A 16,582-nucleotide genomic window follows, 5' to 3' on the forward strand; every position below is an offset into this window, starting at 1 on the left:
ATGATATCCTCTAAACCATCCTGCCCATGGGAGGAAACAAGCTTGATGGAGACGAAGCCTCAGGTTGAAGACCTAAAGCCCACTGGATCAGTCCTAACTGCATCTGGGCTTGTAGGCAGGACCATCTCAGCTGCTCCAAGTCAGTGGCTCTTAAACTCCTGACTGAACAGGACGACAGAGCCAATGAAGCCAAAGATGGAGGCTTGGAGGTTTCACCTGCTAGTTGATGGCTCTGAGGACTGGACCCAAACGGGGGAGAGGCTTGGAGCCTGGATGGAGAAGACGACTCCGGGGAAGACTCTTGCACAGTGGAGGTGAGAAGGGTGAAATAGTTCTGCCCAAGGGAGCTTCTTTTGATAGGAAAGGACTTGGGATACTGAGGGTAGAAGAAAGAGCCTTTCCCACAGTCAGCACCAAGGAAGATCAGGTTCAAGTTGTCAGATCTGATGATGGTGCTGAAGCCACTGGAAGAGCCAAAGATCTTGGGATCTTCAGATCCAGCAGAAAGGAAGAAGAGCAAGTTGATCATTTCAGTCCTCTTGTGAAATTTTGGAGTCCTTACATCTCTCCTTACAACCCCAATCTCCTTTGTTGACCCCACCAGAAAGAGCATAAGAGAAGGAAGAATAACCTGCTGGCAACAGACCCTTGAGGACCAATTTGGCTCTCCTCTCATTCACAGTATGGGTGCCAAACTCTCATAAGATACAGCACACTGCGAATTGAGGTGAGCAGCCCCAAGAAGATAAACGTTCCAGTCATGCATGCCTTGAGAAGGGAGACTGTGTCTGCACACCACTCATTTCTTAAAGCCCTTCTCCATATCAACAATCTACACTAACTATTACATATTAAACTACAGAAACTACACAAACCACACACTAAAAGAAAAACAGTAACGAGAAACTCTAATGCAAACAAGGTGGGAAAGCCTGCAGACGCAACACGCACTCCCTAAACCTAATCTACCAAACCAACCTACACTACCTGACTGCTAACAAGAAAAGTGCACCAAAAAATACTATCACAACTAATCACACCAGGGTACAGGAAAAGGAGAAATGAGATTTAGCTAAAAACATGCAAAAAACAATATACCTCAGTGGAACTCAAGACCAAGCAAAGGAGATTGTGGGTAATCCTAGTACGGCAAGGTGTTATGGATAAAAGAGGCACATCTTGGGGGCTGAAATCTTTAGGGTATGGCTAGTCTCGGATCTAACGCCACAAGCTGAACCCAGACAGAAACGACAACATTGGATTAGTAGGAACAAAAGAGTGCAAACCAAATGAAAACCAAACAAATAACAAAAATCTGGAACCAGTAGTCGAGGCAATCAAGAAACAAGCAGATTAGCGTACCACACTTTATTCAACGCTTTCGTCAAGAGACTTCATCAGAATACAAAATCCTTTAATGAGAACAATGCTTAAATAACCACACCAATCAAATAATTAATTAACAATAATCACTTGATTAAAACTGCTTTCTTTTCTTTAAAGGGGTAAAACCTAAACATATATAACAAAAATGGTTTAATAAAAACATAAAATAAAATCACTTAATCAAAATAAGAAATAAAATCCATATTTTTATTTAAATTTAATTTTCTATCTTTTAAGAAACATTAATAGCCTCATTTAGGCCAGGTTTCTTATCAGAATGAAGTTTGATCTGCCAAATAGTCTCTTTGTTCAAAATAATTTTTAAAATCTCCACCCCTAAGGTCTTTTTGGCCAACTTCTAAAATAGAAAAGAAAAATTTCTTAAAATTCCCACAATCAATAGAATGTCTATATAAGGCATTCCTAGAATCCTTAATCTTGATACTGTATAAATTTTCCCTCAAACGTTCTCTTAAAGTGCGAGTGGTCATATCGACGTAAAACGCCGAACAACCACTGCACAAACTAATGTACACCACCCCTCTGGTTAAACAGTTAACAAAATCAGGAACTTCAAATGTCATGCTAAATGTTCTAGCATAACAGGGCTCTTCAAAAACGTATCTACAAAAGTTATGCTGTTCACACCTGAACATACCCTTTTTATGTGTTACATATCTTTTAACTTCATTACCAGAAGGAACATTTTCTAATAATCTTTTAAAATTAAATTGATTCCTAAAAACAAATTTAGGTCGGTCCCCAAGTATCTTAAATAAATCTGAATTAACTTTTAAAATGCACCAATTTTTTTCCAAAATATTTTTGATACCAGAACTGTCAACAGTCATATCAAGTGAACATACAGCACCAAAAAAAACATTGTTAAAACTGTTTTTATCACTAGTTCCCCCAATTTTAGTTAATGGTGCCCTCAATAATGCTGGGTAAAACAACTCACGTTTGCTAAGAATATCAGAACATAAACTGTCCAAATAAACTTTGTCGTATCCCCTTTTAACAAACATTGTTGAAATAAGTTCAAATTCTTTTAGTAAGTCACTATAGTTCGTAGTCATAGGACAAGCTCTGATGTATTGTCACTTTGGTATGTTTTTCTTAATGTGTTTAGGGTGGTTACTTGTATAATGTAAATAACCATTAGTAAAGGTTTTTTTTACAAAAGATCTTATTCTGAAAATTTTTTTCTTTTTCATCCCACCAAAGCATAACATCCAAAAAGTTGACATTGTGGTCCCCTTCACCAAGTACAAATTTTAAAAATTTAGAAGAATTATTAACATCAGTCAAAAATGAATCAACCACATCTTGTGCGCCCTGGATGATAAAAAAAAGGTCATCAACAAACCTAGAATAAAAAAGTATGTTATATTGCTTCTCAATTTCAACTAAAATGTTAGTTTCCCACCATGCCATGACAGTGTTTGCATACGCTGGGGCAGCTGCTGACCCCATAGCAACCCCTCTTTTTTGTTTATAATAAATATCATCAAAATGAAAAAAATCGTTATTTAAAATGATGTCTACCAAGTTACATACCAAAGATATAGTGTCAGCTTTCATTCTAGAATGTGTAGTTCAAAAACTACGTACTGCCTCAACTCCATCTTCGTGAGGAATACAAGTGAACAAGGACACAACATCAATAGAAAACATAACATATTCAACAGAATTTAAGTCAACCCGTTCAGAAAAAATTCTAAGCTTATTTAAAAAGTCCCAAGAATCTTTTAAATAAGACTGAAGATACTGTGTCAAGGGACTTAATAGAGCATCGACCAGTAATGTAATTCCTTCTGTTATAGAATGTGGGGAAGAAACAATAGGTCTAAATGGAGGGTTAACCAAATCCTTATGAATTTTTGGGATGCCAAATAACACCCCAATTCTGGGTTTTTCAATGACACAAAAAATCATACATTTTGAAATCCATGTCCCCAGACATTAAAGCTTCATATAAAAATTAATAGATGTTCCTATAACTACAATGGATATCAAATAAACGGACTTGCTCATATTCTTCTGTGTTACTGACAATACCCAACATACTTTTTTTATATTTAGCAACATCCATAACAACAATGTTACCCCCTTTATCAGTCCTCATAAATCTAAGATGTTATTTTTTCCTCAATTCATTAAGGGCCTTACGTTCTAAATGGGACAAATTATCTACCCATTTGCCTTTGTTATTTACAGAATTTGACAGCTCTTGTAAACATACCTCTTCAAAAACTCTTATAGTATTATTTAAGGAAGGAGTGTATGTAGAGGGTTTAAATAAACCTTCGTTAGAACCAGATACATTGCACATTAAGAACTGAAGATTCAAATTACGAGTGTATTTCTTTAAATCAATAACAGTTTTACTAAATTCAGCTTTTCTAGTTGGAACAAAATTTAAACCATACCTTAAAATGCCCAACTCAGCATCAGTTAACAAAGTGTCTGACAAATTTACAACATCAAAATTATCAGTAGACATCATATTTAAAGTCCTTAAATTTCGTCCCCCGATGAGTTGGAACTGGTCGTCATTCTGCTTCTTGTGGTCACAGTCCTTTTTGTTTGATTTCCTTTCTTGGCTAAAAAAGTCTTTGAAACACCAATATTTACTGAAGGGTGTAAATTACTACCTTCGGTGTTTGAAGGAGAAGTTTCTTCTTGTCTATTAACATTGGATTAGTACTTCCTAGTCAACTCAGAAAAACGCCTGTGAGGACACTTTTAAATACGAGAAAAGTAAAGTGCAAAGAGCAAGAGATCATAATGCATTGGCCAGAAAGGTTTACTCATACAGAACAAGTACTGCTCTTGAGCCAGATGCAATTAATGTACACCATACTAATAAACTAAAGGAGAGATTATAGCATGCCCATGATCATCCAGGGACTTAAGTAGACACTGATCTGCTCCATTTTAGAGACCCCATATAAATATAATTATGTGTAGCTTACTACTCTAAGTTCCCTGAATTAATCAAACCAGACATAAGTGTGACTAGCAGAATAAACAGAAGGTTTAGATCATAAATGTTCTGAACACTATAAATGAAGGTACCACTCTATTTTCCTCTGATAACTATTTTGTCAGTAATACTTTTCAAAAGCAGGCTATTAGGGTATACAACTTAACTAACATTGATATATAGTGTTTACTTGCTATTTGATTCTATTGAATGTGTTGATCTAAATGTGTATTTTTCACAACCTTGAAGACTCGATAACTGATGTACCAGGAGCTTTTTTTATCCAAAGTGTGCTAATAAAATAATTTTTGTACATCATTATTTTGTAGTAGCTTTGTAAGTTTCAGTTATTCAATGAATAATGGTAATCGTCAGACAAACAAAAGCAACTCTTCACAGGTGTTGTCTTAAGGACAATATTCAACTTGATAGATCCTCTCTCTGATGATGTCCAGCAAAAAGTGCAATGTCTGCCAACAAGACAGGCAATAAGTCCCCTCCCATCACAAATCCTTGCTGCTACTCAAAAAATGTGGTCCTGAACAAGATTCATTAAAATTGTAAGTTCCGTGTTTTACTGGAACATGGATGTTTTTCTTGAGGTAGTAGTAATTCTTCATGCTGACTCAGATTGGGAGATCATTCTTTACAATGATGCCCTGCCAGACTACAGTGTCAAAAGGTGGAACCCTTTTCAAGTACATGTCCAAAAAATATAAATACTAAACATTCCACACAGATAAATCCTCATTCACATTTTCCAAGATTTAATACTCTATAAAGGTGCACTGATGCATAAACACAAACAAATGAAGACTTTATCCCCTTTGTGATTTGCAGTCACACAAACAACCCTCTCTTTAAGGGGCTTAAGAATTCTCTCCAGACCTGTCTGAGCTCCTCAAAAGAAGCTCCAGAGTATGAGACAGACCACCTCAAAATGAGAAGTCTAACTCAAGAGCCAATGTGGTTTGTAGAGGAGAGTCTGCCTATATATAACAGGTATTTTTCAATCTCTTAAACCACGGTAAGTTCCTTTCTTATCAACAAGTTGATGAGCCATTTCCCAAAAGACAGCTTCTATTGGTAGGATCTATATTGCACAAATCCGTGCCTACCACGGCTACCGCTTGGATAACACTGCAGTAAATCTCCATCTCCATCCTGAAGGATGCGAGGCCATAAAATGCCTCCCAGTTACCATTTCATGTTGAGTGCATACATGTTACATTTGGGAGTGGGAACTACCATACACATGCTTATAGCCACTACACCACATTTATACTTCGGGGGTTGGTACCACTAACCGTTGTCCGGGCAGGGTCCTGTCAGGTCTATTTTTTGGACCATCATGGTGTCCTGACTACAAATTAAAAGAAAGGGTTGTTTCACTGGAAGTGACAGTCATGTATAATATACAGCTTGTAAGAAATGGCTTCTTTACACATCTCTTTGTACAACTGTATGTATGCTTTTCAAACAGGGCTGATGGTACTTTGACCATCTTAGGAAGCAGGCAATGACTCAAAAACAGTAGAAGAATTTAAGCATGCATAGCAAATAGAGCCAAAAGAGGGTTGCAGATGCAATATTCTGATTAATACAAGTATACAATTTTTCTAAAAGGGTAGAAAAATTAAAACATTTGGTGAGCAAAGTTCTCTTTACTTACAATTAAAGCCTATGTGGCTACACAGCATACAAAATCAAACTTCTGCTTTTCGGTGATCTGGCTCACTGTTAACATAACTCAGTTTGTGTAAATATATGTTTTTTCCTTGAGCTGCTATCTGCAAGCGGCATCTGTAACTAAGTCCTTGTACAACATTCTGTAACAATGTATTTGAATAATTTATCAGGCTCATTTAGTTATGCTGAATTTAAAAAAATGGAAGTCTGTCTACCAAACAGGACTTTTTGAATACAAATTCAGTGAATCTATCTGACTAGTATGAATAAAAGGACCAGTCTTCCTCAAAAACTTCCCTTTCACTCCTGACATATTCTTAGCACATACATTGCAATGAAATGGATACTTTTCTGTGAGATGCAGTACTCTCAGTGTGGAGCTACAGCTAGGGTGAGGTAAGAGGGAAGCCTACCCAAATGGAAGATGTTAGAGGGTCATGACCAGCAACTGACAAAGGATCATGAATTCAGTACCAGCATTCACTTACGAAGCCATGGGTGATACTTTGGATTCTTAAATTAATACAGATAATTAAGTTGCTCTTAAGATGCTAGCATTTTAGTAAACACAAGCTCTTTTCTGCAGTTACAAAATACTTTCCTGATTGTCAAGCCTGAGAAGACCTTTTTGGGGGTTAGTCTGGGGAACTGCCAAAGTCAACAGATGGCCTTGTCATAAGCAACAGGCTTGTGTGGGACAGCAAATATGTTAGTGGTTCGTCCCCAGATATCAGTGTTTTGACTGACAACAACTTATGAGAAGCCAAATGAATTATCCTACAGGGATGTGCCCTGGACAAAAAAATGCTTTTTGCATTTGGTGATGGAAAGTCTGAATACAAAACCTTGATTAAAAGTGCAAAGTAAAACTAGGTTGGTCAGAGTAAGTCACCTTACATTTTGGAGACTGTCTATACATTTTTTAGTAACATGCTTTAGCAGTAGAGTTCAAGACAAAAGATCCAAAATCTTTCAATGGTTCATATGTGGTCCAGAAGCCAAAGAAGTGACAACACAGAAAAAAATAAAGTAAGCTGATCAGGATCTGGAAGGAACTGCATGTGAAACTCAATACACATCTAACGCACAGAAATAATACAATATTATAATACATAGATAAAGTACTGCACAAAATGTGCATGCCTTACCTCGCCATATTCTTCAGTACTATATAAAATGTATCCTCTTTCTTTTACATATTCTTTGTAGCCATTTGACCATTGTTTTTCTCCACAGCAGTAATCACTGATTAGTAGTTTACCACCTGGTTTCAACCAAGACTAAAAATGAATAAAAAGAAATAAAAATTATGTTATCACTTTCAGAAGAAACATGAGACCAGCAAACATTTTCTCCAGTTCTGTTTTTTGGTTGCCAAGCCTATAATCTACCATCTTCCATGACTCTGCATTACAGATTAGGCTGCATAACAGGGTGTAAAGTGGGTAAGGGCATCCAAGTTGTAAGCCATCCTGACAGAAGGGGCAGCTCTTCTCCTTCGGCCTACATTTATTCTCACCACTAGTGCACTGAGTGTGTGATGACAGCAATTTGGTTTACCACTTGCAAACCCTCTGCTGCAGGCACACCTCTCAAGTGTCCCTGATTTTGACAGAAGTTTTAGCTCTGTCCCTCTTAATCCCTCCTAAAACTGGTGACATTTGGAGAAAAGTTGGTGAATTACGCTTAATGATGACAATAATTAGAGTTATAGATTACTTTTACTTCAGAAAATTTATATTAATTCACATTATCTTATTCTATCAATATTTCAAGTTAATAGTACTAATATTTTGAACGTGTCCCTGACTGTCTCTGATTATTTCAAGATTTGTCCCAGATTGCTTGAGAGCTACTGCTGCAGATAAACTGTCAACACTTACCCTGTACCTCTCTTCTGCCTAAAGAACCCCCAAGCTACAGTGGGAGTTGTAGTGAGGTAGGCACCCCACTTTACCCTCAAGATAGACAAGTCACCATTTAATCTACTTATTCTCACCCCTGCTTGTGGTGTGGGACATGTTTCAGCACAACTGCTCAGTCTCCTGTCTTAATGCTATCCACGTTTTTTTTTTTTTTTTTTTGCTTTTCTGTAATTTTGCTATTTACTCCTTTCAGATACAACCCCCCCCCCCCCTTAAAATCAGATCGCTGACTTTTTTTATTTGCGCCTGTCCTTCTGTGGTCAGTATAGGCCTTGTTTGGTCAGGGTTAGTCACTGTCGGTCTTCCTGTCCTTCTGTAGTCACTCTTAGCATTGTCTTTTCAGTTTATCTTCTACTGCTTACTGCGTTTCTGGTCGTGCCTTATGTCATGCATATTTTAGTAAACTGCATTTCTGCTGGTAGCCTTAGGGATGCACTTGTTTTTCTGGATTGACTGTCTGCAACAGTTTTGCACTGCACTTGTGAATTTAGAGACAGTAAGCTCCACATTAACTTACTGCACACATACTTTCAGAAAGACACATTTTATCTAACAGGTGCCTGAAGCAAAGTTTGCTCCACTGGCACAGACTGCGAAAGCTCTGACTACAATCCAAGTGAACCAGATTAGATTAACAGCTTGGGTACCGGAAGAAGCTGGCAAGAGTGACAGAAGAGTGATGAGGTGTTGGAGCCTGCTCAACTCTCTCAGTGGGGAGAGTGCGGGAATGTACTGGGGTACACACACAGACCAATGATTCTTGATGGGGTGGTAGCATGCAGCAAGGAATGGGAGGGCTGATGGTATATGCACCACTGAGGTGGTGGAACCCATGGTCTCAAACAGCACTCACTGCATGACTTCACCAGCTGACACACCTAGCACACAGGAGGTTAGAGCTCCTCATCCCCTTTACTTTACTTTCCTTCCAACTCAAAACAGCCAGCTGTGTGTGATGGTCCTTGCCCATATGCACTGCTCTCTGGTCATGGGTAGGTTTACCACCTGACACTAAGGAAGGTCAGTACCTATTTGGGTAAAGATTTACTCTAACTGTTGTAAAAAATATACATATAAGTGTGTGTGTGTGTGTGTGTGTGTGTGTGTGTGTGTGTATATATATATATATATATATATATATATATATATATATATATATATATATATATTTAGCATATAGAACATTTTAAACAGATATGAAACAATCCAAACCATAAAAATTCTGCAAAAGTCAGCTTTTATTTTGGCAAAATGTAATGTCCACTTCTTTGCACCAGTTGTGGATATGGTTTGTCCTACAAAACTTCATGCTACTGTAAAAAAAAAAAATGGCCCACTTTGAACACCTGAAACTATGACAAACTTAGTCTTGGGGTATTCTAACCCTTGGTGGTGGAATGGCCCACTTTGAACACCTGAAACTATGACAAACTTAGTCTTGGGGTATTCTAACCCTTGGTGGTGGAGAGGTCAGTCACCCCTTCCTGCACAGAAAAGCGTTCATCCAGAGATGCAATAGATCCAGGGCTTGAAAGGAGTTATGCGATGAGAAGGAACCGGACATTAGTAATGTCTGACCCTGCAAAACATTATGTTTGGTCACTGAACACCCCCACTGTTAAAATATATACATATGCATATTGTACACTCACTTATGTTGAGACACCTATATATCGATCTCACAGATGTCAACAAGGCCAACACTGACACACCCCAAGAAAAAACTGAAATAAAAAAATTCTGCAAGGGGGTAAGATATCCTGCCCCTCCATACCCCCAGCTAATTTATATATACTAACTCCAATACTGCACAATACCTGGGAAAGGGCATGTTCCCCAACCCCAAGAACTGTGTGATCTCGCATACCTGTCAACTATATTTGTTGATTAATCAGATATCAACCCAAGAGAATTTAGACCAAAGGCAGCCCACCCACGCGTGTGCGTATGTGTGTGTGTGTGTGTGTGTGTGTGTGTGTGTGTGTGTGTGTGTGTGTGTGTGTGTGCGCGTGTGTCTGTGTGTGTGTATGTCTATCTATAGACAGACATATACTGACATGTAGGTATATAAAACATGACATCAACTTGTTACTCTGTATTAGGATTTGTGTCTTTGCTCCAGATTGTGACACAAAAGGGTCCAATTTGATCAGTCCACTTACATGTACAAAAAGCAAAAATACAGGGGGATATGATCAGGTGTCTGATCATCGCCAGTTTGGTTAGTATTAGACACATGGATGTCAAGAAGTTCACCTTAAGAGTGGGGCGAAGTGAAGCTTAAGAGGTTGCTCTTGACATCCGTTTCAAGAACACACGGCAATCAAGCTATAAACGGAGAGATCCAGTCATAATTCTTTGTAGTACTTCAACTGCTCCAATATGCTATTAGTGATGTAAAAATCTGTAACAGCACAACCAAATGTCTTACAGCTTTGAAAGACATAAAACAGTGCTGCCACAAAGACAGTGTTCAGAAGTTATGTTCTCAGATTAAATAACAGCTTTAAAAGCTGCTTGGTACTTTATTTTGCCATGACTTTTGTGAAACAGCAAAGTGTTTTACAGCTTTTAAACCATTTAAGTTTCTGGACATTGCTCTGCAGTGGCTAGCACTGGCCATTGTTATGCTCCTGAACAAACTGCGTGGTACAGTTGGTCTTTTTACCCAGATCTGGAGAATAATCACAAAGCTCAATGTGCTATAAATAAACTGAATAAAAAAAGATTAGCTTACGGGATGCAGTGTTGTAAACTAGCCACTACAGGAAGGCAAAGAAGAGTTCAGAAAGAGTTATTTTGCAGTCTGGAACAACTTAAAATCACAGCTCTCAATTACATCATTACAAAGTACTTTCCTCATTTTGAATGTTCAAAATTCCATGTCCCACAATGAAAACAGTCTGGCACGCATTAGCTGTTATGTTTTTTTAAATAAACAACCATAATACTGAGTGATAACTTCTCAGTAAGTGTGAAGAAACATATTAATCACGCTATGAATGCCCCTAATTGGAAATGATAGCAGATGTTCAAAATGTTGTGCAGTTGTTCAAAGCTGTGAGAGGTGGTGTTACTCATTTTGGAGATGGAAAGTTAAGAACTGGGTCTCAAATTTCTAACCTCACTGTAAACAACTTTCACCCGTTTCTTCTTCTGCCATTCTATCCCACATACTACTATGAAACATTTAATTAATGATGACTAGGCTAACCAAACAAAACTTGCCAAAGTAGAATGATCATTTAGCCACTCTGTGCTGTGCTATGCTATACAAAGGGCTTGTGCCAAGTTAGAACTTGCAGACAATGTTAAGTGCATCAGAGGCAATAACAGTGTATACCTAGACAGCACATAGTAAAACAAAATTAAAAACTATCACTGGTACCTATCCTGGGTATCTAGCCCTCCTTATTTTCCCGAAATGTTGGCATCAACAATGAGCATAATATAAGAAATCCTTTCTCTTACTTCTGTCTCCATAAGGAGGCACTGCATGACTTCAAGCAAATGCAGCATACTAGCACCTATATGTTCTCTAATGACCTCCCAGATAATTCACACTGCTTAATGAAATTCACAAGCATCGTGATGAAGATTAATCAGGGTAACATGACAAGCACAGAGTTCCCTGGCTGAGGTCCATTTCTTCTGTTCTGAGTATAACTCTGTAAGTTGTACACCTGTCTGCTGGACCATATTGGTCAAATGTTGTGCACTATCCTCACCTACCCTGGCTTCTGCTTTATGCTGAAGAAAATGCTCTCATAATAAATAATGTGCCTTGCTGACTGCTGTTTAATATGAGACTGTCTCTCAGCTAATTTACATTGTTGGGGATTTATTATGTGGATAAAATATAAATAATGGCAGCTAGGTATAGCAGTGGGAATCAGCTTGGCTTCTTTTGATCCACTACATAAATTAAGAAAGTACAGCTTTGTCTGGCCACTTCATTGTGTGTGAACACTGTATTTTTATTTAATATTAATTTGTTTCTGGGGTACTGCACTGATCACAAGGGACCAATCGGAGGCACAACCTGCAGAGGTTTATAGCAATGCAAGACAGACACAAGATGAAAAACAAGAGAATAAGTTATATACAGAACTTCTGCAAAAAAAGACATTGTAATCCAAATTATAAATGGGTATGTTAGATCATTAACAGATGCTCAACATTTTACAAATGGGTATGTTAGAGCATTAACTGATGCTCAACACTGTCCTCAAAGAAGACACTGACAGTTCCTCTTCTGCTTCTAAGTGTACAATACTGACAAACCATTGCTACAAACTGTAATGGTTGAACAGACCATTATAGCCAATTTGCTGGCTCTAATCCCAGGTCTGAACAGGCATGCAATCCTGTTCCTGTTCAGCTACAGAGATCTTCAAATCATTCTTGCCTCCAATGGGACTCCAGTGGGACAGAGGGAGGTAATAGTTGCCGCAGTGATAATCTCCTACTCAAACAATTACTGTTATGCTAAGTTGCGTGCAAATACAACTGTTCTACATCAAATGGATCACTGATGCAGTACTATTCCTTACACAAAGGAGCGAACCAGAGCTATATAACGAATGCAGGATAGTACTCTATAACAGACCTTGAATAAAGGCTAACACAAAGGCTGCACTACTCTCAGACTGGACATCTAACTTGCATTACTTGAAAAAGGTGTTGTCAGAGGTCTATTTTTTTTTAAGTCTGCCATGCTAACTGTTGCCCTAGTGGAATGGGCTTTGACTGTGGAGTCCAGTTTTTTGTTTGTGGATTCAAAGCAGAAGGTTATCCAATGGGTCAGACACTTTCAGTGTATTTGTCCAGTAACTGGTCCGCCTTCTTCTCTTGTTTGGAAGGAATCATACAACTGATACCCTTTCCTAAATGGCTTGGTGTTATCACTGTAGTAGCTCGCTGCGTCTGGGTATCTAAGAAATACAAAACACTTTTCCTCCTCATTCTGTAGACTGGAGAAAACAGTCACCAACTGAAGGGACTGGCTGAGGCTCAGTGCTAAAACTACTTTTGGCATAAAGGTATAATCAGCCCTTAAGCTAACTTATCCTTAGGGAAAAATGTATAGGGCTGCATGCACATTAGTTTGTAGTTCACAATGTCTCATGACTGACAAAATAACTGGCAAAGTAACTGTTTTCTGGGACAGAAATGTGAGTGACTATGATGTGCTGGGGTCAAACTGAGTGAAGGTCAATCAGTGTGCTATAAAAATCAGGTCCAAAGGAGTGTGAATGTTTATTAGCAGGATTTATATGCAGCCTGCCCATGAGGAACTGCCTGGCTAAGGAATATGAAAAGACAGGAGGACCCTTGGGCATATGAGTGGATATAGCTAAGAGCTGCACCTTTAGTGATGTACAGGTAGGTCCTGCAGCCAGTTATTCAGTTAAATATTTTTGGATTCTGGCTGCTTGACACTAGGCAAAATACTGCTGTCTCACCATATAGTCCAAATCTTTTCTAAACTGACAGACATGTCTTTCAGGTGCTTTGCCTCCAAGAATATTCTGACAGCCTTGTTTGACAGTCCATCCCTAAAGAGGGTGCGGCTTAGAGAATCCACACAGCCATCCCTCTTAACCACTTAGCGCAATAAATCTGGACAAAGCAAAAAATAATGGAGGGGGGCAAAATTTGGACAAATTTGAAATATTAAATTTTTAATTTAATATTTTAAATATTCCTCTTATATACTTAGAAAGTTCCTATAATAAAAGGTTGTGTGGCCTTTTCTGGAGGATATGAAGTCTTAAAACTCAAATGTCTGTCATTATTTAGTGAATTAAATCTTCACTGATTTGCCAAGAAGCCATAAATTATATGAAGAACAGACAAAAATGTGAAGCAAATATCTGTATAGTTGAGAAACACACACAGCCAATTTCAGACAGGTCAGGTATGGCTGTACCAAAGTACCTCTTCAATGAGTTAACAGTATGCTGTTTTGAGAATGAAAGACGGGCTACCATTGTGCTGTTTGTTTCAGATTGGAGAACCTAGCCTCCCTGGGCCAATAAGAAACCATCAGAATAAGAATCAGCACTGAGAGTCTCAGTAATTCAAATGCTTATTTAGATATGGACTCCTTTTATCCTCAAGGAGGCAGAGACCAGAACCCAGCACTTTGTGAATCCCCTTGGTGCTGTAGAAAACAGTTGTCTTCATCACAAATCTGTTGGAAATGATGTGAAGCATCCAATACCTGGTTGGATCAGAATGTGTAGATACATATCCTTCAGATGTAGGCCGCAGACAAGGGTGGCAGTTCTGGTCAGAGGAAGGAGCACCTGTAAGGTTCTGCATCTTGATTTTTTTTCACATCCAGGAATCTGTCTAACCCAGACAAATACAGAAATGGTCTCGTTGGACTATCTTTCTTTGTTACAATAAACAGCCTCTAGTTGCCCACCACCACCCATCCCCCACTTTGTGGTTTTGGTACTATTTCCACTACTTAGCTGGACAACAAATGTCCCACTTTATCCACTGCTAGAGCTAACTTGAGGAGGGTTTTATGTAAACTCTGTTCTGTACCTTTGAGAAATAATGCACTTTACCCAGTGGGTAGATGCCATCTAGAGCCATCTTCTTTGAACAGGACCTGTCCCCCACCCATAAGAAAAGATAAAAGGGAAAGGTGTAGAGAAATGGTGGATAGTTAGTACTCCTCAGGGTTGTCCCATGTAAGTGGGTACTTTTCTCCAATACCCCTCCCTTGCTTCATCCTATGACCCCTAATGTCATGCTCTACCTTTTTCATAAGTGTTTATACTGAGCTACACTTACTTGTTTCTGGTAGAAAGGCTAGGATTTATTGGGGTATTTGCAGTTATGTTTTGAAATGGGCAGATGAAACATCTGCTTTACTTTACAGTTTTATCCTGCTCCTCTATGCGTAAAGACTACCCTTGATGGACGGCCAAAGAGTCTTTACCCATGGAAGCATGTAAAAAAATGCCCTTTAATGTCTACAGGTAAGATCTGCAGTCAGACTCAAGCATACCCTCTCAATACTCCCCCAGATGCCATGCTGTTGACATCCACCATGTCAAGTCTGCCCTTTACAATGTGCTTACCTACATTTAAAGATGTCACGATATGCTTAGAAATGTTACCTCTTAAGCAATCTAGAATAGCCTGAAGCATGTCCATAATTTATTTTAGGACCTCTCCTTGGTTTATGAGCAAGTGCAGTTTATTGCTCTGAACTCTAAGGTGGATGAAGTAAACACTGCCTTACCAAAACTGCCAAATTTCCTTGATGTTTGGTAAGGTGTTAACACTGAAGCTGATCTGCTACAGGCTTTTGTCAATACTACCCCTGGCTCTGTCACAGGGTTTTTCTAAAGACAGACAAAATTAGTCTGGCATTTTTGGGGATGAACAGCCGGGAGACAGGGTTTAATAATATGGAGTCAAATGCAACTAATAAAAAAAAAAAAACAGGGAGGACAGGAGGGACAGCAAATGGCCTGGGCTACTCAACCTCCAAAAGCTATAATTATCTCTTATTTGAACCCGCAGTCTCCCTAGTCTCCACCTAAAATGCTCCCTCGTCAAATTCAGTGTGTGCCCATGAAGTCAGAGTAATAACAGACAGGAGAAATAATCTTCAATGAGTTCACCATATCCTCCCCCTCTAGGCCTGCAGCCTTTAAGCTAGGTGGTAGCAGAGTCTACCTCTTAAATGTAATAGACTAGGCAGTTGGTGTAGAAGTTAAGATTGCAAGCTGTAGTTCCTGTGGTACAGGGTTTGATTCCCTTAGCCTTTGATTGCCTACTGTGTAACCTTGAGCAAGTCACTTAACCAGACGTTGCTCCTGGGTAGCTACTGAAAAGGTGTCAAAAAAGTGAACCAGCAAAATGAAATTAGCAGCAAAAAAACTGAACCAGCTACTGAAGAGGAACTGTTAGTCCAGTATGCCCACTCGGTAAACAAATAGGATTATTATTATAATTCTGGTGGGAAAAATATAGTTGTGTAAAATCTTACCATAATGGTAGATGTCCTTCTCTTCACTTTTGCAGTATTCATAACAGTAGGTATCCCCTGCCAAGGGCGGCCTGAAGTCTGATCAGTATACCAAAGCCTTTTTGTTGCTTTAAGGTACGTCTCATAATGTAAGGCATAAAGGTGAAGTCCGGATGTACCACCCTGAGAACTGAAAGCCCCAGTAGAAACACAAGTCCGAGGAAAAGAGTGGTAATCAGTACACCCAGAAAAGAAAAGGTCAAGGAGGTGGAGGGAGGGAGAAAATACTCAACAGTGAAGATGAGGACATCTGCTGTTATGGTAAGATTTTACACAACTGTACTATGCCCTTCCATATCACTGTAGTATTCATAACCCTTGAAAAAAGCACCAGAAGAAGCCACAGCCCAAGTAGAATGAGCCTTAAGAGGAAAAGGAAGGCTCTTATCATGAAAAGAATAACATTCCATCTGCATTGTTCATCTTTATTCATTCATCACTGATGGGTTGTCGGTTTCGTCCCCTGAACCAAGCTGGCCTTATACCAAGCTCGCGCCAGCCAAAAACCCTCGAGCTAAGCTTTTACCCATAGCACCC

The 16,582-nt window shown here is 38.8% G+C and overlaps 1 protein-coding gene across 3 annotated transcripts in view; it reads right to left on the bottom strand.

Annotated features, from left to right (window-relative positions):
* Positions 1-16,582, bottom strand: part of LOC122805489 (phosphomethylethanolamine N-methyltransferase-like) — a 465,550-nt gene that overhangs the window by 126,354 nt on the left and 322,614 nt on the right. For all 3 annotated transcript variants that reach the window (XM_044075678.1, XM_044075676.1, XM_044075677.1), the window contains exon 10: positions 7,213-7,344. In XM_044075678.1, the coding sequence (XP_043931613.1) occupies positions 7,213-7,344 (132 nt within the window). The remainder of the gene's footprint in view (positions 1-7,212; positions 7,345-16,582) is intronic.

This window comes from Protopterus annectens, chromosome 6.part1, assembly GCF_019279795.1.
Source record: "Protopterus annectens isolate FY-2018-M chromosome 6.part1, PAN1.0, whole genome shotgun sequence".
In the NCBI taxonomy this organism is placed as follows: domain Eukaryota; kingdom Metazoa; phylum Chordata; order Ceratodontiformes; family Protopteridae; genus Protopterus; species Protopterus annectens.